The 22441-nt window shown below is 38.7% G+C and overlaps 1 protein-coding gene across 2 annotated transcripts in view; it reads left to right on the top strand.

Annotated features, from left to right (window-relative positions):
• slc22a31 (solute carrier family 22 member 31) overlaps positions 1-21781 on the top strand; it is a 46589-nt gene extending 24808 nt beyond the window's left edge. The window contains exons 5-10 of one of the 2 annotated variants that reach the window (XM_048605650.1): positions 3229-3374; positions 4300-4408; positions 5112-5180; positions 7773-7987; positions 18258-18369; positions 20817-21781. In XM_048605650.1, the coding sequence (XP_048461607.1) occupies positions 3229-3374; positions 4300-4408; positions 5112-5180; positions 7773-7987; positions 18258-18369; positions 20817-21222 (1057 nt within the window). In that variant the 3' untranslated portion in view covers positions 21223-21781. The remainder of the gene's footprint in view (positions 1-3228; positions 3375-4299; positions 4409-5111; positions 5181-7772; positions 7988-18257; positions 18370-20816) is intronic. The other variant, XM_020534563.2, reaches the window with a different exon arrangement.
• The last annotated feature ends 660 nt before the right edge of the window (positions 21782-22441 follow it).

Genomic DNA, 22441 nt, shown 5'->3' with positions numbered 1-22441 from the left:
ACTCTGGTGATAATCAAACGACTAATATGACAGTCCTCATGGCTTTTATCCGATCCACTGCTTGTGTGATCACAAAGACCAGGTTACATGTTTCTGGTGTTCTAATAAATGTTTGAACCTGTTTTGCAGCTTCATCAGGTTAACTCTCTCGCTTTTTCAAGTCTCTATAGTGCTACTGCTGGCATGCTATCGTATGTGCTTTGATATTAGAGACTGGCCCTGGCTTGATGGAGTAGTAGAGGGAGAAATGAGCCAGGGCATGAGTTTTCAGATTCTGAAGGAAGATGAATTTCATGTCTGAATGCATATTATGGATGCCTGCTGGAGTAAACAATTTCCTATCTTTATACACAGGTGTCTAGAGATTAAAAGGTAACTTGCTAATGCTTTTTGACTTAGTATGTTAAACAACAGTTTTAAAAGGAAATATGATGCTATGGGTGATGATTTTGTAGTAGTCACTGAAAGAATATGCACTGTAGAGGAAGAGAAATGTGTAATCATACTGTACTTGGATTCCTGGAAGGCATTTGATGACAAGGTACCATATAATAGGTTATTGGGCAGTATAGGAAGTAGTATAGTAGCATGGCTAACACTGGCATTGCTGGCCAGGTCAGAATTTGTTGCCCATCTCTGATTTCCCTCAAAAGCAGTGGTGAGCTGCCATCTTCAACTGTCATAATCCTTGGTGGACAGACACCCAGCATGCTGTTAGGAATGGAGTTGCAGGATTTTGACCCATCGATTGTGAAGAGGTGTCGTGAATAGTGCTATATATTGTGCAATTATCAGTGAACATCTCTCCCTTCTTAACAGTGTTGTGGAGGGAAGGTAATTGCTGAAGCAGCTGAAGATGGTTGGGTCTAGGGCACTTCCTTTGAAGAACTACTGCAGTGATATCCTGGGGGCTGAGATGATTAATCTTCAACTACAGTCATCTCACTATGTTAGATATGGCTCCAACTAGTGGAGAGTTTTCCTCCTGATGCCCACATTGACTTCAGTTTTACTAAACTCCTTCATATCAAACTCTGCCAACTGCTGCCTTTGATGTCAAGAGCAGTCGCACACCTTGTCTCTGGAGATCAGCTTTTTTTTTTTCCTCAGTCTGTGTTTGGATAAGGCTTTGGGTCGGGAGCTGATCATCCTAGTGCATCGTAGGTTGAGTGTCTGTGAGCGTATTATTCCTTTTGCTAGTGCCACTTGCTCTGTGGATGACTTCTTTCATCACCTTGATTTTTGAGAGTAGACGGAGGTCAGTAATTAATCAGTTGAATTGCAGGTTTAGGCCTGCTTGTTTGTGGGTGGGATGTACTTGGGCAATTTTCAACCCTTTTTTTGTCTTTTTACAATAATGTGCTGGGCTTCCCCCCCCCCCCCCCCCCCCCCCCCCCCCCTTTAGGATGGAGTTATTTGTGGAGCTGCCACCTCCTCTTGGTTACTTATTTGCACACCACCATTCACTGGATATGACAGTACTGCAGAGGTTGGATCTGATTTCTTGGTTGTGGTTATTGCTTAGCCCTGTGATATAACTTAACGTTTTTTTTTAAAGTATGTCTGATGTGGTTCCTGGCTTGCCAACCTGCACTCTGCGTTGAACTAGGGATGATATCTTGGCTTGATGGTTGGGGGTGGCAGGGCTGAATATGCCAAGCCATAACATTGCACATTGTCATTTGTCATTGAACGCAGGTCTACTGCTGATATCCATAAGGCTCTGTAGGATAACCAGTTTTGAGTGCTGGATCTGTTCAAAATCTGTATGGTGGTGTGGAGCACAACAGAGGATCTGTGAAGACTGGATTAATCCCCATAATGACTGTGGTGGTCAGTCCTACTGATGTCTTCAAACAAATCTGTTGTAGATAAGGTCAACTAGATTCTTGTCTCATTTGTTCCCTCACCAGCTGTTGCAAACTCAATGTAGCATCTATGATTTTTTAGAACTCTGTCATCCTCATCTAGTGCGGATACCACTGAGCCAACCTTGATTGCGATTTGAAGCCCCATACAGAGTACATTCTGTGCCCTTGCCAATCTCCACGCTTCCTTAAGATGGTGTTCGTCATGGGAGAGGTATTGATTTGTCCACTAAGACAAAAGTTTCCTTGCTCATGTGTGACCTGATGCCATGAAACATGATGGGGCCTGGAATTAATATGGAGGAACCAAAGCAAGTCCTTCCTAACTATATATTACTGTGTCACCACCCCAACTTTGTACAATTTCTATCAATGACTTGGCTTGGAGCAGGTGGTGAATGTGTTGTCTATGGTAACATTTTTTTTTAAATGGAGAGGTGAAGGCAAACTTGAAAGCACTTACAGATATGAATATAAAGGTCTCCTTGTTTCCCGACCCTACCCCATCTCGCCCCTTCTCAAAGTTGGTGGCTAAAACTTTTAATCTTTAACTAAGATGGTGATTATGGTTCCTACTTTTTCGATACCGACTTATCATTAAAAGTGCCACAATTAACTTGTCTTGGAATATTGTTCAAAGTATTAGCTGAGATTTTTCTGCTCATCCAAATGAATAGGCAGAAATGGTGGCAATTATTTTGTTCTAATGGTGGGGTGGGGGGAGAAAAACACCACGGTTTGTTGAAATGGGACTAACTATATTATGTGGTTCTAATTACCAACTGTTAAATTTTGTTAGGAAAATGAGCATAAAGTTTAAAGAAGCCCTCAACTAACTTCTGCGTTGTTTCAAGCAGACGTTGCGCCTTTACAATCGCTAGACTAAGTTGATACTTTAGTAAGAATTCACATCTTTCATTGACTTAGATGCAATTTTTTAAACCAGTAAAAGCCACGCATCAGAATTGTGGGGGAAAATGTTAAATGTCATGGTAACAACCTAACACACTGTTGGATTGGCCTCAAGTGCCATATCTGCCTGGAGGGATCAATACGACAGACCTGTAGCAGGTTTAAAGACTAATCCCCTTTTAAATGAAGAACTTGAGTCTCCCTTGTTAGGGTATGAGTCATTTCTCCAATTTACTCAATGGCATGAGGGTGCCCAGAGACAGCTGAAAATGAAGCTCTTTCAAATCCTCTTCCCAAATGATAAGGTGCTTAATGTTATTGCAAAAGTAGATATTTTAATAGGTTCTTCTAATCGCTTGAATTTTTTCTCTGCGATAAACTTTGGTTTTTTTTTAATAGACTGATATCCTAACTATGAAACTAAAACATTTTTTTGAACAAATTACAGCATTCCAGCCTTATTCCCAGAGTCTCCACGCTGGCTTCTTGCGACCAGACAGATTCAGATGTGTAAGCACATTATGCGAGGTATCGCAGCTAGTAATGGTGTCAATGTGGATGATGAATTATACACCCCAAACAATGTATTTAATGGTATGTGATACGCTGTGAATGAGCAACGAAAAAGCAATTGAACTTACCAGTGTGTTTTAATGAGCAAAGCACACAACTTCATCAGGCCTGCTTCTCATCTAAATTTCATAACAAATAAACTTTCTTTATGGATCCCAAGCCCTCTTCCCTATCACTATCCTAGCTCCACAATTTGAACTTAACCTTATGCTTTCCACTCATGTTTTTCTTGTTGCACTCCTTCAAGCACAGTTAGACCAGCGTAATGTTTGGCCGATTTTATACCTGTAGCCTTCAATTCTGTTTTTGATGAATGGAGTTTCTGAAATAAAGAAAGCTGCTGGAAACAAATTGAATCTGTCAGAGCTGGGGAAGGACAAAGGCTAATGAATATTTGAATATCCTTCCTTGGAACTGAAGAAAAGATGTAATGGGTTTTGAATTTTCCTAAGTTAGATGACCACATGTGGAAGTAATGCCTTATTGTAAAGTATTCGGGAAGGTTTAAGCAACATTAGTTGCAAAATAAAAGCTTTTCATTCTAAATGTGTTCAGTCTTTTACGTAGATATCTTTCAGTTATCAATATGCCTTTTAATGTTTTAGAGACCACTTAAACTTCCCATCATGTCTGCTGTCCTGCAAAAATACAATTCTCATGAATCTCCCTTAATCACCTTTTTAGCTGTAAATTTTATAAACCAAAACCTAAAATGCATGTAACATTTGTTGAGATAACAGCGCATACATTTGAGGAGAATAAAGATATCCTTGTTGTGTTAATCTTCTTTCTAAGTGGAATATCCATAATTGGATTTATTATTGAAGTAAAGTTACAAACATGTTAAAAATAATGGTCTGTCTTGGCATGAATATCTTTCTTCAGTGCATCAAGATGATTATTGAGCATTTTGCCTCCTTTTGTCTTTTCCCCACACCAACCACAGAGATGGATTTTGTATTTGGCAAGTTTACGGAGTCTCGTATTTATAGTTTCTGTGATATGGCCACTACTAAAGTCATTTGGAAGAACATCTTAATACTGGGGTTCACCACGTAAGTGAAGCCATTTAGTAATATTTCTTTCACTGCTACCTACCCTAGATCCAGTTGTATTTCAAAAACGAGTTGAAATACTCCCGTTATCTTGAATGCACATCAAGCAAATCATGTCTGTTTAGTGTGACAGTGACCTGCATTAATGTAACACTTTCTTCATTAGGAATATTTTCCTAGAAGGGAAAAGTGAACTTGCCAGTGGAGAGCAGTTTATTTATTCATGAAATATAGCCATCACTGTTAAAGACTGATATGTATTGGGTATTCCTATCTCCCCAATATGACAAAGCATTACAAGACTATCTTAAAGGAAAATCTGTCAATAACATTGGACTAGAGTCTCCATAAAGGCAAAACCAGGTACAGTGACTGTTTTCCCTAGCTATTATTTTGCGACTATATCAAACTGACAAATCTGATGGGCGGGAGATTGGACAGCTTGTGTTTTAGAGCATGCAAGGGAACATTGCAGAATTTCAGTAAATTACAGAGAATGAGTGATAATTTAAAAGTTTGAGCACAACAGATTAACTTGCAGTGAAAGAGTAGGTTGAGGCAATCAACAGTCTGGTTCAAGCCCAAGGTAGTGACTTTGACACTGAAGTTATTGTCATGAACTTGAATTTTTTGCATAAATATGTGGTTTTGGTCTTACTGGTTGGCAGACAAGCTGTGAACATTTTTTTTCCATGTATTCCAGGTTGTGCTGCAAAGACAGTAACTGGTGGAAAGGGGGTAATTCAAGAAGTAGACTGAGTATGTGTAGAGGGTAAACCCATATTTTTGGACCGTGTCATCAACAGGAAGCATATGAATCGGAAAGGAAGCTAGGATCAATTATTCTGGAACTTGAGTAGTAACTATGCAGGGCCTAAAAGAGAACCTGTTGCTGGAGGTTGTCTGGCTGTGAACAAATGGGGTAAAATCCAACCAAGAAAAGCTAGCCTTTCTGTAAGAAAGATACTGTGGAAGGTATATGAAAAGCCACAGAAATAGAGGTGTAAATGCATCATGATTATGGTTAGAGAAAATGTATGAACGGAGTTTGAACACTTCCTAACCAATTTCCTATGAACGCCAAATCACACTTTATCTTTATGGAAGTCACCCTTTCTCATGCTGGAAGGTTGGCTGTTGTTAGGACTTAGTGATGCAATTGGACTGCAGTTTCTTTGATTGGGAGTTGTACGCACAAGTTCACCCACACCAAGTATATCTATCTTTTTCACAGTTTTTCCTTCATTCAGAGCTCACTTTTTTATTCTGTTGTTAGCACCTACTCTGGATCTGTGCATCGTACTTTCTACAACTCTGGGCTGGATCTTTAATTGTTTTGGCTAAGTGCTAGTTATGTCATTTTTAAAATTTTCTTTTGCCTTGAGTCCTCAAGAGACCATACCATACTAAACTCACCTAATTAACCTCCCAACCCAATCCTATGGCATCCTTCTCATCTGATTCTATTCCCATCTTGCCATGCGCATTTTTCAAAATAACTCTCCATTCAGCCGATCTCCATCAACTTTAAAAGGCCACTGTGCACCTGGACAAACATTGACAATCTGCTTTTGCCCTTCACTGCCATAAAGCCCCATACACAATGTGAACTTCCTCCTCCATAGAAGACTGCTCCCACTCCCTTTGTTCCTCCATAGCTAACAAAAAGCGTCACTGCCTGCTTCAGTTGTACACAGTACAGCACATCAGCATGGTGCAACACATTCTGTCTGGAGTATTCTGAAGGCCCCCACCCTGAAATCAGTCGAGGCAGCTGAACTACATCCTCTGGAACCCAGTTGTCTACCTTCGTCAAAGCATGCACACTTATTTAGTGAAGGCGTACACTGGCTGGATGACCAACACTTTACATCAAAAAGAGAGCATCCTGCACAGTGAGCCTTTTTTTAGCGCAGACCCACACAAATCATTCAACTTTTCATTGTCTTTAGTTCAGTCAATGATAATACTTGACATAAGGCGCAGTGATGTTTCCCTCATCCTCCTGATTCCCCTTGGAAGTTTCATAAGTGATGGAATAAATTTGACTAGTCTTTGCCTGATTTTGAGGCATTGAAATATCAATGATGCAGAATTTAGTGGCAAACACCAGTAGTAAGGTGCAATTCATCTTTGAACAACACTTTAAGCCTAAACACATTCACTCTCTATACTCTGCAAATGGGCAACAACATAATTGTACATGAAATGTACACTTTCTTTAATGATGTCCACCCTGCCTGCTGTGTTCTCCTGTGGAGGCCATGATGGTGGTCACTGCCAATAAACCTCCCCTCCCTTAGCCTACTATCCTCTCCAATACTGTTCTGCATGTCCCATATATTTTGCACAACAGAAGCAATAACACAGAAGTTGCTGGAAAAGCTCAACAGGTCTGTGAAGGAAAAATCAGAGTTAATGTTTTGGGTCCAGTGACCCTTCCTTTAGCATCAGCAGTTTGGTTTTATCCAATATATTTGGTTTGGGGAACTAATTTTAAAAAAAAAAGTCTTGTGCTACTTTCTCTTGTATTGATGGTATTGTACATTACTTTCTTATGTTTTATTATATTGCATTTTTTGTCTAGTTTAGCATTACGCTGGTTCTTTTGATTTAACATGAGGTTGACTTTCTTTTTGTCTTGTGATTTATGATCAATATTGACACTATTTATTTATTTTTCCAAAAAGCAATCAATCTAAATAATCAAATTTGACAACATTAATATTCAAGTGTTCTGTCAACAAATCAGGTGGGGACTTCAGAAATGCCTTTACTCGTATAAAGGTTAGAATAGACAATTTGCTACCAGAAGGAGCATTTGAAATGAATATCAAGGTGAAGTTAGAAAAGTATATAAGGATGAAGAGAAAAGAAGGATATCCTGGTGAGATTAGATAGCAAGCGTGGAGAAAACCATGAATGGAGAATAAACTGCAGCATAAACCAGTTGGGCAGATAACTGATCTCTGCTGAGGCCTCTAATTCTGTGTGATGTTTAATTCTAACAGTGAGTCTTACAGGTATTATTCTACAGATGTTGATGGTCTTTAGTGATTTTCCTAGGCTCACAGCTCTAGAAGAAATTCTGAATAATAAAAGATGACTTCTCATATCTTTGCTCAAGGAGTAAAGATATTAACCTCATTGCATTTCTTATTTTGTTGTTTCTTTTTTTTCTTGCACCAGCATACTTGCACTGACATTTAAAGTTGACTGATTTGAGCAAAATTAAAATGCTTATTTCTATTTTACCGTAAAACCTATTGCATCTCCTTTCCTTCCTCCAAACTTTGATCTTAGTTTGCATTTGACATTTCAGTGCTTCCATCTAGAAGGGATAACTTTATTTGTTTCATCTCAGGTTCATTGGCAATGGAATCCAGCATTGTTTTTCCCAAATCCTCACTGGCTATAGTTCTAGGTTCTACTTGAGCTATTTTGTCACTGCTGCTGCTGAAGGTGTGGCTCTCCTTTTCCTATACTTCACCGTGAACAAGTTTGGCCGACGTGGTATTCTACTACTGTCAACAATCATCACAGGCATGTCATCGCTGCTATTGCTTGCTCTCGCACAGTGTAAGTATAGGTGGTCGCTACAATTTTTTTAGCACTGGGAATAGAAAAATAGGTTTTTTTTTGCTTGTCTCTTTCCATTACTGTAAAAACAATTTTCAGCAAAAGCTGCAATAAATGCAAAATTACCTCTACTGGATTATCTGGATGAAATTTGCTGAGGGATCAGCTCCAAGTATATTTAAAAATAAAATTCCCTGTATTTTTGACTTGCCTCCTTTTAAAGGATAAAGGGGTATTGATGAGTCTGAGTTTGTCACAGTTGGAAAGGATTAAAATTAGTTGCTAAATTGCAAATGGAAATGAAAGCAATGCTGCTCCGGTTGTGAAAATGACAACCTTGTTCAATTCTACAAGGACTTTCTTAACAGACATGGTGCTGGATTCTTTGTTTGAGATTGTCACAAGTGATATGTAGCTAGTAACCAAATTCAGGAATGACTGAAGACCACACATTTCTATCTTGTGTAATAACAAAATCACACAAAGGTTGATAAGTACTCTAAATGTGAATAATCCTAAAATGTTAACCACCTGTTGAGAGGATTAAATAAAGAGAAAATAATTAGCCAACTGAAGTTTATACCTAATCAGAGGGGAGCCATATCTCCACTGGTAAAGTCCTACTTAGCATGAAGGAAAAAGTATTTGTTGGAGGCCATTAACTCTGCCCCAGGAAATCTGTCTACTTGAGTGTTCCAAATGCTCAGTCATTTTCAGCTGTTACATCAACAATCTTTCCTCTAACAAGGTCAGAAGTGGAAATGTTCACTGATTAAAGTGTTCACCGTTTCCAAATCCATCAGATAATAGAGCAGTTCATGACACCTTGCAGCAAGAACTGGACACCATTCCCAGGCCTGATAAATGGCAATGACATTTTCTTGCCACCAGCTAATAAGAGTCTAACCACCTTTCCCTGACATGTAATGGCATAACAATTGCCAAATCCCGCACCAGCAGTACTCTGGTTCATTACTGGCTGACTGGGAAGCTTTTTTTAATAAATACAGTAACTAGCAAAGCATATTTAAAGTCTCTTATTCTGCATGTTGCAGTCTGAAACTGTGGCTACTAATGATAAAGGCCCAACTTACTTCCATCACTTGGTTGACCAGGTGTCTCTTCCACTCTTGCCACCTGCTATTGCTGGGTCAATGTTTGTTGTATGTTTATATTAACTTGTTTTCCACATGATGAACACCCCTTCTGTGGCCATTGATCTGGCTTAGAAGTTGAACCCAGAGCTTGAGTCAGATGCAGAGATGCTATTCATTGTGCCAAAAGCTATCCCATCTAGAAGCTAGGAGACCAGAATGTGGTTGAGTATGTTGTACTGTCTGCATGAGTGCAGCAGAAGCAGCACAAATCGGTTGAGGCAAAGCATCTGCTTCATTTGCTTAACTCCCTATTGACCACATTAAGCATTTGCTCCCACTTCCATTGGCACACCATGGCTGCAAACCATATCTGTTGTATAATGCACTACAGCAACTCAGCAAAGCTCCATTAGTAGTACTTTCCAAAGCGGTGATCCAGGCTAGCTAAAACAGCAAGGGTAGTAGGTGCATGGGGATAGCACTTTTTTTTTCCCCCAATTTTCTTTCAAACTTGCATGCCCTCCAGACTTGAAAATATTGCTGTTCTTTCAATCCTGGATCACTCTTCTGCTTGACTAAATTGCCAATTTATATCCGCACCGCGTTCTTTCAAGAAAAGATTTACCAGGATGTTGCCAGGAATGGAGGGTTTGAGATATAAAAATAGACTGGACAGTTTGGAACTTTTTTTTTTCACTGGAGCAGAGGAGGTTGGGTGATCATCTTGAGGTTTATAAAATCATGAGGAACATAGATAAGGTGAATGACAAGGGTCTTTCCCTAGGGTGGGAAGTTCAAAACTAAGGGGCATATTTTTAAAGTGAGTGGAGAAAGATTTAAAAAGGACATGGGAGGTAACTTCTTTTACACAGACTGGTTTGTGTGTGGAATGAACTGCTAGAGAAAGTGGCAGATGGAGGTACAGTTACAATGGTTAAAGGACATTTGGATAAGCTCATGAATAGAAAGGGTTTGGAGGGATATGGGCCAAGTGCAGGCATGTGGGACTATTCCAAATTGGGAACATGGTCTGCGTGGCCAGGTTGGAGTGAAGGGCCTGTTTCCATGCTGTATGACTCTAACTTTATAAGAAGGTAGCTTAGTGCCACTGAAGATGATTACAAATGAGTAACAAATGACCATTCCTGCAGTGTTCATAATACTATAAGTGAATAAAAATAACGAGTTGGTAAAATTCTCAAGAAACCAACTACAAACTTGATCACATGGTATTTATATAATTTCCCTGGTTACCAACTTGGTTAATTCTAAAACTTTTGTTATTTTTCAACTTGTGCTACTGAAAAGATGGAAGGTAAGCTTTTATAGGGTACGTGTATTAAACCTTTAATTGAGGTGCTAATGTGAAGTTCACGTCAATGAAGCTGGGAAGATATTTTAATTGGCACATTAATGTTTCAACCATTTTAAACACTTTTTTTGTACCTGTTTTAGCACCAAATGTTCCTAGCATCACAGATGCCAGTCTGTAGCCAATTTGATTTACTCCATGTGCTATCAAGAAATGGCTGGAGGCACTGGATGCTGTAAAGGCTATGAGCTCCGACAATGTTCCAGCATTAATATTGAAGGCACATGCTGTAGAACTTGTCTAGGCTGTGGCCAAGTTGTTCCAGCACAGCTACAACACTGACACCTGTCTGACAATATGAAAAATTGCTGTATGTAAAAGGCAGCATACATCCAACCCAGCCAGTTATCCCACCATCTGTCTATGCTTGATGACTAGTAAAGTGATGGAAGATGTTATCAAGACTACTTATAAAACAGCACTTATTAATAACCTGTTCACTGAAGCTCAGTTTGGTTTTTTTTTGCCAGCGTTGCTCTGATTCTTACAGCTCATTACAGCCTTGGTCTGAACGTGGACCAACAAGCTGAATTCAAGTTGTGAGATGAAAGTGGCTGCATTTGATATGAAGTGGGGCATCAAGGAACCCTAGCACAATTGGAGTCAATTTGAATCCAAGGGCAAACTCTCTTCTCTAATTAGAATCATACCTGGCACAAAAGAAGGTAGTTGTGATTTCTAGAGGTCGATCATCTCTACTGCAGCTGATGCAGTGGGCATTGGCCCAATCATTTTCGTTGACCCACCTTCCCTCAAGGTCAGAAGTGGGGATGTTCACTGACTGCACAATGTTTAGTACCATTTGTGACTCAGAGGCTGAAACAGTCCATATCAAAATATAGAAAGACCTTCGCAATATCCAGGTTTGGGCTAGCAAGTGACAAATAACATGCATGCCAAGCAACAACCATCTCCAGCAGGAGCAAATCCAACCATCGCTCCTTGGTATTCAATGGCATACCATTACTAAATCCCCCACTATCAACATCCTGGGGTTACCATTGACCAAAAACTGAACTGACTTAGCTATATAGGTACTGTGCCTACAAGAGCAAATCAGAGGTCAGGAATCCTACAGCACATAACTCATCCTAGGGCTCCCTAAAGCTATCCACCATCTAACTGGCACAATTCAGGAGTGACATGCAGTGCTCCCTGCTTACTTGATAAGTGCAGCTCTAACAACATTGATGTTTGACATCATCCAGGGCAAAGCAGCCTGCATTGCCACCACGTTGACATTCATTCATTCCCTCTGCCAGTAACAGTCGTGTGTGTCATCTACAAGATGCAGTATAGGAATTCTCCAAGGCTCTTTAGACAGCACCTTCCAAACCTATGACCACTATTATCTAGAAGGGCAAGGGCAGCAAATACATGGGAATGCCACCACCTGTAAGTCCCTCACCATTTGAATTGGAAATATATTGCTATTCCTTTCAGTGTTGGTGGTTCAAAATTCTGGAGCTCCTTTTTGTCCTTTCCCCGCCCCCCCCAAAAAACAACCATGTGGGTCTACCGGCAGCAAAGGGAATGTAGTAGTTCAAGGCAGCTCACCACTGCCTCCCTGAGGCTAGCTAGAAATGGACAACAAATGCAGGAAAATTTACAGGAATTAAAACTTGATTCAATTTCAAGCTAACTTTAAAACTGACCACCTGTCCTTTTCCCCAGCGTTCCCACCACAGTCAGATGCACCCCACCTGCCAGTTTGCCCCTTCATTCCCTAACCTGGCACTTTGCTCCTTCACCCAACATACCTTAGACACTTATCTTCTTTCAGCTGTTAGGACATCTTTGGAATCTTTAATGCAACAAGCAAAATGTTTGAGTTATTGCTAAGTGGATTACTACATCATCTTGTATGGTGCAGGTATCTGAGACAGGCCAAACCCTAAAGCCTGGCCATAAAAATTGCTGGCCAGTAGGTAGATCACCTTTAGTAGGTTTTCCATCAGTCAGATTGTTCTGACAGTAATTGAAAAATTTGGGCCATTAGGTCAGATGGCCAAAAGCTTGGTCAAAGAGATAGGATTTAAGGAATGCCTTGAAGAAAGAAAGGGCGATAGAGAAATATAAGAATATTTCAGGCAGAATTTCCCATCATAGATCTATAGAGCCATACAAAATGAAACCAGACACTTCAGTCCAACCCATCCGTGCCACTCTGGCACCAATACTGAGGAATATGCAATTTTGTACTGTTGGGACAGTCCACATCTGAATTGTACTGAGACTCGTGTTCTTGTGAACTGTATAACTAGGGAGGTAGAGTAGGTTTTGGACTAAATAGTGAGGGCAAGGGCTTGGGAATTTGTGGTAAATCAGAATGGAATTAATACAGGAAATGGTAGACACAATGACTGGAAGGCACAGAGAATCAGCAGGTAAAACTAAAGGTTACAAAAATAATAAGGACAATTTGAATACATGTAGCATTCAAAACAAAGCAGATGAACTAGTGCTACAAATTGAGATAAGTACAATCTAGCAACCATAAACTGAAAAGTGGCTGCAGAATGACCTAGATGGGGATGTGAATATTGCAGGTATCTGACGTTTAGGAAGGACAGGAAGCTAGGAAAGGGTGGAGGAGTGGCTCTTTTAACTAAAGATGATACAAGCACAATAGAGAGGGGTGACCTAAATTCAGGAAACTAGGATTTGGAAGTGGTCTGGATAGAGATAAGGAATGATAAAGGCTAGAGGTTACTTCTGGGAATTGTGTACAGGTCCCCTAAGAATAACCAGATGATTGGACATGATATAAAGGAAAAATAATTGGGTACCACAGTTTTTGTGGGATTTTAACCTGCATATAGACTGGAAAAATCAGATGGGGGAGAAAGTAGCCTAGGTGAAGAAATTATTGAATGCTTTTGGGACAATTTATTAAGACTTGTTATGGCACCAACCACACAGCAGGTTACACTAGACCTGATTTTTACCAATGAGATAAGATTAATTACCTCCTACTGAAAGCACCACTGGGTAGCAGCAATCCTAATACAATTGAACTTTGCTTAGAGTTTTAAGGGACAGACCAGCCATTCATCTTTGACTTTGTTAGTTAACCGTATCATCAAGCTCAAAGATATAATTTTGCAAAGATAATTGGCAGGTCAGAAGATTGGACAGAATACGAAGAGCAAAGAATTACGAAAATATTAATTAGGAAGGAAAATTAGAGAACAAGAGAAAGTTAACCAAAAATATAAAAATACGATACATTTCTTCAGATATTTAAAAGACTTGACAAAGTAAGTGTTGAACGTTTATAGAGAATCTGGGGGAAGTAATAACAAAGGATAAAGAGATGGCAGATGAATTGAACAGATTTTCCATCGATCTTCACTAGAAAGGATGCAAGTAAAATCCCAGAAATAGCTGCAAGTCAAGAAGTGAAAAGAAGGAAGAAGCTCATGAAAACTACAGTTGCCAAGGAATTGAGACTAAATTATGAAACTACAAGCTGACAAGCCCCCAGGTCCTGATGGATTTTATCTGAGGGTCTTAAAAGAAGTTGCTAGTGAGTTAGTTGTTGCTTTGGTTTTAACTTTCTAAAACTCCCCTGGATTTGGGGAAAGTTCATTTAAATTGGAAAATAGCTAATGTAATTCCTTTTTAATCAAAAAGTCAGGGGAACAGTAGAGAACTACAGACCAATTAGTTTAACATCAGAGGGAAAATATTAAAAGCCATTAATGAAAACTCTTATAAGAATCAAGCAGAATTTCTCTAATTTCAATGGAAGAGAAAAAGGTAAGTTCTGTTATCTACATGTTAACTTCATGTTACAAGGGAGAGTTTTGACAAAAGGCCTTTTAGCAATACTCGAGTTCTGAAATTTTAGAGAAGTTGAAAACAATTACATTGTCTTGATCAATGAGAAGACATACACCCCCTAGAAAATGTGGGGAACCAAAGATCTAATGAGCATGAGGAACTCTTAAGTGATTGCGTTTTTTTTTGTTTTTTTTTTTTTTTTTTTGACAAAAATCTTACTGGAGAACGTTCCAGGAACTAAACATGTTTTGTCAAAGGGAAGGAAAGTGCCATCTTTGCCTGGTCTGATCTCCTCAACCATAACAATGTGGTTGACTCTTAACTGTCCTCTTGGCAATTACGGGTGGGCAATAAATGCTGGCCTCACCAGGAAAGCCCATATCCTGTGAATGAGTAAGGGAAAAAAAAAAAACTCCTGTTTAATTTGCTTATTGAACTTCTTTTTGAAGAAGTAACTTGTGCTGTAGATAAAGGGGAACCATTGGATGTATTGTACTTAGATTTCCAAAAAGTTTTCTGATAATGTGCTGCATAAAAGGTTACTCTGAGAAATAAAAGCTGATGGAGTAGGGAGTAACCTTTATTGGCATGGGTAGAAAATTGGCTGGCTGCCTAACGGGAAGCTGAGTATAGGATTAAATGGGTCTTTTCAGGCTGGCAGGATGTCATGAATGCTGTTCCACAGGGAGCTGGGGCCTCAATTCTTCACAATTTATATAAATAACTTGGATGAAAGCACAAAAGATTTAGAAGCTAAATTTGCTGATGACCCAAAGATAAGTAGAAAAGTGAGCTGTGAAGAGTACATAAGGAGCCTACAAAGGCTTGGAGATAGAGTAAGTGACTGAGCAAAGACCTGGCAAATGGAATACAAAGCGGCAAAGTGCAAATGTCCATTTCGCAGAATTAAAAACAAAATCAAATGATCTAAATGGTGAGTGGTTGCAGAGCTCTGAGATGCAGAGACCTGGGTGTCCTTGTGCATGAATCCCAGAAGGTTAGTGTGCAAGGACAGCAAGAAATCAGGAAAGCTAATAGGATGTTATGTTTTATTGAGAAGAGAATTGAGTGCTAGAATAGGAATGTGCTGCAGTTATATAGGGTTATTGGTTGTGACCATGTACAATACTGGTCACTACTTGCGGAAGAATGTTGATATGTTGGCAACAGTTCAGAAAGTTTATTTGACTAATATCTGAATGAGATGATTGTCTCCTGAGGTAAGGCTAGACGAGCCAGCCCTGTATCCTGTGGAGTTTAGAGTTGGAGGTGATTTAAGTAAAACCTACAAGAACCTGATGCGATGCCAACCATATGGATGTTGAAAGGATGTTCCATTTCTAGGAGAATCTAGAATTAGGGGTCATGGTTTAAAAGTAATGGATCGCCTCTTTAACGTAGAGATGAGAAGATTTTGGGGGTCATAAGTTTTCAAAAATTCATTAAAGGAATGTAGAGTTAAGGTTAAAATCAAATCACCCATGATTTTATTGAATGGCAGAGCAGGCTTGAAGGACCAAGTGGCTTACTTTAGTTCATTGCTCACTTGTACCAATTGTGGAATGATCTTAAAATTGGAGATATTCAAGAAACCAGAATTAGAGGAGTGCTGATATGAGGGCTTTAGTGCTGGAGACCGTTACAGAAATTGGGACTGGTGAGACCCTGGAGACACTTGAAAAGAAGGATTATGATTTCTTTTTTTAAATCAAGACATTGCTAATTGAGTAAATTTAAATTCTTATGATGGGCAGTACACAATATGATGAAGAATATAATACAATTGGACATATTACTGCAACTGCTCAATTTTTCTTAAATTTCAGTGGAACAGAAACTGGAATCTGTTATCCACATGTGAACTCTGCAGTAAGAGGAGGTGTTTTGACCAAAGGCCTTTCAGCTAGAGTTAAATTTTGCACTACCAAATTTATTTAAATAGTAGAGACGTTGCAAACAATTACATTGGCTTGACAAGTGAGAAAATAAACATATCCTGGAAAGTATGGGGAACCAAAAGTATAATTAGCAGGAGGAATTCAAAGTAATTGCTATTTTTAAAAAAAAAATAAAAATTATTGGAGAAATTTCCAGGAACTGAAGGCCTACACACTGGAGCAATTGGGTAGTAAGCTGAATGGGAAGAGCTGTGGAACACTGACCAAATGCTAACTGAGGTATGGCCTTTAAATCTCTGCAATTTTTTAAAATCTTGGGAGTGGCCTGCTGGTCGATCTCACCCTCCCACTATTCCATTCCCATCACTATCTCAGGATTTTTGTTTTTGTTTTAAACAGCCATCCCACATTCTCGAGTCACCCACACTTGTCACCACTACTGTTAAAGTTCTCTCTTCCACTCTGCCTGGAGCCATGGCAATTTTCAAGCACTAAATGGCTTCACAATGGGGAAAATGTTTCAGAAACGCAGGCATAGATTTCTAAGAGTCAACTGGAGGAATAGTGAATATTGATTATGATCTTCCACAGTTCCCTAGATTCTAGAATAGTTCCCATTGATAGGAAGAGAGCAAGTATAATCCTGCTGCACACAAGGAAGGGAAAAAAGAAAACTCTGAATAAAATGCCAATTAGCTAAATGTCAAAAGTAAGGAAAATGCAAACATTCAATTAAGGACGTGGGGAAAAAAGGCACTTGGAAAAGCACAGATTGACAGTTTTAGCATGGTTTTACACAGGGAATTCGCATTTATTGAAGCTATTGATTTTTCAGGATGTCCAAAAACAAAAGGGGAAACTGCCTGATGTACTTCATTTGAACTTTGAGAATGGATTCCATTTGATGCCAATTAAAATTTGGTACTCCAGATTAGGTTTTATAGGATTGGGAGTAGTATGTTAACTTGGATTGAGCACAGATTCATGAAAAGAAAATGGGAGTATTAGGAAGATAGTTCCATCCTACTGTTTTGAAAATGACTTATTTAAAGTGCTACAAGGATCAGTGCTTAGACCTAAGCTATTTGCAATCTACATCAATGACTTGGAGGAAACTGTAATGTATCCATATTTACTGATAGTACCAAGCTGAGTGGGAGAGTAAGTTGTGAGGAAAATCTACAAAGTTTATAGATCAGTTAAGTGATTGAACAAGAAGCTGGCAAATGAGGTATGCTGTGGGAAAATGTGAAATTATCCACTTAGATAGGAAAATGAAAAATAGAATGTTTTTAAAGTTGGGAAAGAGTAAATATTGGGATTCGGAAGGTTTTGTGCATCCTTGTACATAAATCACACGGTAACATTTCAAATGCAACAAAGAATTATGAAGGAAAATCATATATTCGTTTGTTTCTTAAGGATCAGATCATAAGAATAAGGTATCACACCTGGAGTATGATATACTGTATTGATTTCTCACCCAACCAAAAATATACTGAAGGGTGCAAGAAAAGTTCACCTCTTTCCTGGGTGAAAGAGCTGTTCTTCAAGGAGAAATTGAGTAAAATTGACTTGTATTCAGTTCAGAAGAATGAGATTATCTCATTGAAACATGAAATTCTTAGCATCCACCTAGATAAACCTTCTGTAAGACGGTCTCTCGTGCTGGTGGATCTAGTGGTAGTCTTAGGATAAAGGTTAGCCATTTAGAATTAACTTGAGGAGAGATGCATTTCATTCTGAGGATTGTGAACCTATTGAGATTGTCAAATCTAGATGCCTGTGGGTGCTAAGTCATTGAGTATATTCAAGAATCAGTGATTTTTGGACAGTAAGAAAATTGGGGGATATGGAGATTAGGTTGGAAAATGAAATTTCACCTATGAACTTGGTGAATGATAGATTGAGGGACTTGTGGTCTAATTCTGCTATTTTTGTTTAATGTGCTTGCATATGTCTATTAAAACCTTTATGATGAGTGCAGTTATGTCAAATCTGGTACAATTATAAATAATGGGACATACTAAAAGTTTCAAATTATTTTTTAGAAGTGATTTGAGCATTTGGTCTTTGGTATTACAGTGCCAACAGTTTGTTTTTAATTTTTCCTGCAGACCTGCATCAAGCTCTTCAACTGGCTCTTTCCATCCTGGGTCTGTTCTCAGCCTATATTGTTGCTATACTGAGTATATTTTTTGCCAGTGAGATTATTCCAACTGTAGTTAGGTAAGTGCTGCGATTATGGTATTTGTATAAATGTAATTATTTTGTTTTTTTTTTTGCCGTGACTAAAATTTATGACTTTAATTTGAATTAAAGTGGCAAATGTGGGTCTTCTGCATTATTGTGACATTCTAATACTAAAAATACACTAGAAGTAACAATGAAAAGGTAAAACTCAAATGTTAAATTATTTCAAAATTGATTTTTGAGTCTGAAAGCTGAATGTTAATCGTAATGCTTTAGATTTGATTTCTGAGGATGGCATCAAAAATGTGGTGAACGTTTTGCTTCTGAACTTGCTTGGCCTGTGTCTTTGTCCTCCCTCCCTCCCTCCCTCCCTCCACCCCTAAATCAACATCTGGCTGGAAAAATTGCAGACTTTGTTGGGGTTTTTTTTTAATTCATTTGTGGGATGTGGGTATCGCTGGCTGGCCAGCATTTATTATCCATCCATAGTTGCCCATGAAAAGGTAGGGGTGAGCTGCTGCCTTGAACCTCTGCATTCCTGCAGGTTGACCCACAATGCCATTAGAGTGGGATTCCAGGATTTTGACCCAGCAACAGTGAAGGAGCGGCAATATATTTCCAAGTTAGGATGGTGAGTGGCTTGGAGGGGAACTTTTGAAGGTGGCTGTATTCCCATGTATCTGCTGCCCTTGTCCTTCTAGGCGGAAGTGGTTGAGTTTGGTAGGTGTTGTCTGTGGATCTTTGAGTTTCTGCAGTGCATCTTGTAGATAGTACACATTGCTGCTGATCATTGGTGGTGGACAGAGTGGATATTCATGGACGTTGTGCTAGTCAAGCGGACTACTTTTTCCTAGATGAGGTCAAGCTTCTTGCACGTTGGAGCTGCACCCATCCAGGCAAGTGGGAGGTATCCTAACACACTCCTGATTTGTGCCTTTGTAGATGATGGACAGGTTTGGAGTGTCAGGAGGTGAGTATTTCCAGCTTTTGAACTCGAGTGTTTGAGCAGGAACCTCCGATTGACGCATGTACTTGGATTCAGTAGCTGAGGTCTAATGTATCACATTTTTTAGTTATTATTTAAATCACAGGAGAGTGGAATATCAAGGTCATTTCATTTTTAAAGTAATAAGCCACTAACTGCAAAATCAGTTTCTTCCCTGCTGTCCGCATACCAGAAAATGACTGACAGTCTTCATTTGGTACGTTCCCATAAACCACCTCTCCAAGTAAAATTTCACCAAGATAATGGACTGGAACTATACACACGTAGGCTTTTAACATTTTAAGCTACTTGGGTTCAGTATCATTGAACTGATTTTATTACTGTGTTCAAAGTTCTTTCCCTCTGAGGGTACAAGTGTGAGAGATTTTTGTGCTATTTCTATACATGAAAGGCTGTACATTTGGAACAAAGGTTGTTAACTCCAGTACGAAATTATGTATTAGATTTTTCTTTGGAATAGGGTGTTATATTTTTGACCTAGAGATTGTATAATAATCCTTTTGCAGTGAACATACTGCCAGGCGGATGGTTAAATGCTCAGTGGAAGATCACCAACGTTGCCTCTAATATTTTCTTCTGCTACACATGGACTTCCGGTCCATGCATGTCTGTATTTTCCGGCAGCAGAAGCTAATGGTCTGCACAGAACTTCCCAATATGGTCACGTGACTTAGGAACATTGAAAAGTACTTATGGGAAAAATAGAGGGAATTGAGGAATGAACTCGGTCACACAAATCATTGGTCCCAACTATGAGCAGTAACATATAGTACAGAATAGGTTAGATTGTGTAAAGATAGGATTGTGTTTAATATTTTCCTGACTAAATGCATTGCTGTAGCTGGATGTCTGATGCTATGTTAGACTCTCCCTACGCCAAAAAACGTTTCTCCATTTTAAGTTGCTGAAAGTGCAAGCTGATGATGGTGCAGTAAGAAAATGGGAATGGGCAGGGCAGCTAATAGGCTATCTCCATAACAGTAAGATTTAGGATTGGAAAATAAACGAAGAATTGAGGATGGGTGTGAATTTACCACTGTGTATTTTGATGTAAAATAGAGTAAAGAAAAATAAAAGAAATAAAGAGAAAGTAAGAATGTTAATTTTGTTTCTTGAAATGTATTTGTCATAATTGATTCTTAATGCCAGAGAGGTTGATTAGCTCATTTATTACTTATCAACACTTATGTAGTGACTTTATTGGGTTTTTTTTTTAAGAAACAGTAGGCAAACCAAGAGCAATATGTCATTTTCATGAAGTTTGTATCGGATCAGAGAAACTCAAGTAGCAACTTTTGGGTATTTACATTTCACCACAAACTACCACCCCCACTTGAAATTGTTATTCATGGGCAAACTATTTAGCAATGTGCATCATTTGCCCTGTTATTTTTCTGGCCAATTATGAGTTAAATCATTAAGTACTTTTTTATAACTAGCCTTACAAGTTTTTCACTTTTACAAAATGTTTTCACAGAGGTGCAGGCTTAGGCATTGTTATGGCAACAGGCTGCATTGGAAAAGCAACATCTCCGATAATGGATCTCCATAATAAACATGGCTTCTTTCTTCTGCACGTTGTGTTTGCCACTTTTGCTGTCCTCTCAGTGTTGTGTATCATGTTGCTTCCAGAAAGCAAACGGAAGCCACTCCCAGAGTCTTTAAAAGATGGTGAAAATCAGAGACGCCCTCCAATGTATTTATCACGAAACAAGGATAGAGCTCCTCTGCTTCGTTCATATCAACGTAGGTGTTATAATCCAGAAAACTATTCCAAGCTTGTAACTGCAACCAAGAAAATACTGGCCCATAATGTCCATTTTGAATCACAGGATCTTGTAAATGGAAATGTGATTGATCAGATCAAAGAGACAACGTCTTAGCCAAGCCTTCGTGATGGATATAGAACTGTTTGCATATTCTCCAGTATAGCATATTTTGCACAAGAAATGCCACTTAGGCATTACAAACTTTGTATTTTCTAAGACCTAATTTGGGCTTTGTTTCTAACACTCAAATATTGGTTGAACTGTGGGGAAGGCAAATTCTTAATTTCATTTTTCTAAAGACTTATTTCCATAATAATAGATTATGCATCAGGTTTAAAAGAACATTGTTGAATATACTTCTGGCATGTGTACATCTTCAATGATATTTAAATTAGACTCGTCTTCTGTCGTCTTACAAATAATGTGGTCTGTTGATTATTACACAGCCTAATGACTCACTTTAATTAAACTTTTCTTTGAAACAACTTGGCATGAAATATTTTTGTAGTATCCATTCTCTTAATTGCCATGTAAATATCTTAGTATGGGCTGAACCTATGTTTTAAATTTATTTTGATTCATGGAGGTTAAATTTCTTGCTCTTTCTTTTCTATACTAGAGACCATTGATCAAATCTTTGTATGGATAGTGTTACTAAAAGGGTGTCACTCAACCTGGGTAGTTGATTTTTGCTAACAAAGAACAATAGAGCAGTATAATTTGAGGATTGGGATTCATCATTAATTATGACATATGTTTGCTGTTATCCAACTTAAAGTTTATATTTTGTAAGACAACCTAGCAAAAGGCTTTAGAGAAAACCAGAAAACTTTTTTTTTATATTGTCTCTGTTTATAAGGTGTAGTGTGGATATTGAACCGCAGAAGTTTAGTTCGAAATCAGTTGCCAAATCTCTAATGCTTTGTCTTTTCTTTAAATGCTAGAAACTGGGTAATTTTTTTTTTTGAACTAAGCACTAAAGAAATGATTACTTAGACTTTGACCCTATTCTTCACAACTGTGACATGGTATTCATTTGTGTATGAATCAAGGTGTGAACTAAATCAAAGTTGAAAGTTAATTTTTAAAAATTGTGTTTGTTTAATTTATTTAAAGTTGAGTACGGGTAGTAGTTAAATTGGATTTTCTTCAAATCTGTTCATGGAATGTGAGCATCACTGCCTAGGCTAGCATTTATAGTCCTTGAGGAAGGTGATCGTTTATAAATCACCATCTATCTGACAGACAACAAGGTGTAGAGCTGGATGAACACAGCAGGCCAAGCAGCATCAGAGGAGCAGGAAGGCTGACGTTTCGGGCCTAGACCCTTCTT

Source organism: Rhincodon typus, chromosome 15 (genome assembly GCF_021869965.1).
Source record: "Rhincodon typus isolate 14 chromosome 15, sRhiTyp1.1, whole genome shotgun sequence".
Classification (NCBI taxonomy): domain Eukaryota; kingdom Metazoa; phylum Chordata; class Chondrichthyes; order Orectolobiformes; family Rhincodontidae; genus Rhincodon; species Rhincodon typus.
Note: the sequence above shows the minus strand (reverse complement) of the source record. Positions and strands in the feature narration are given on the sequence as shown.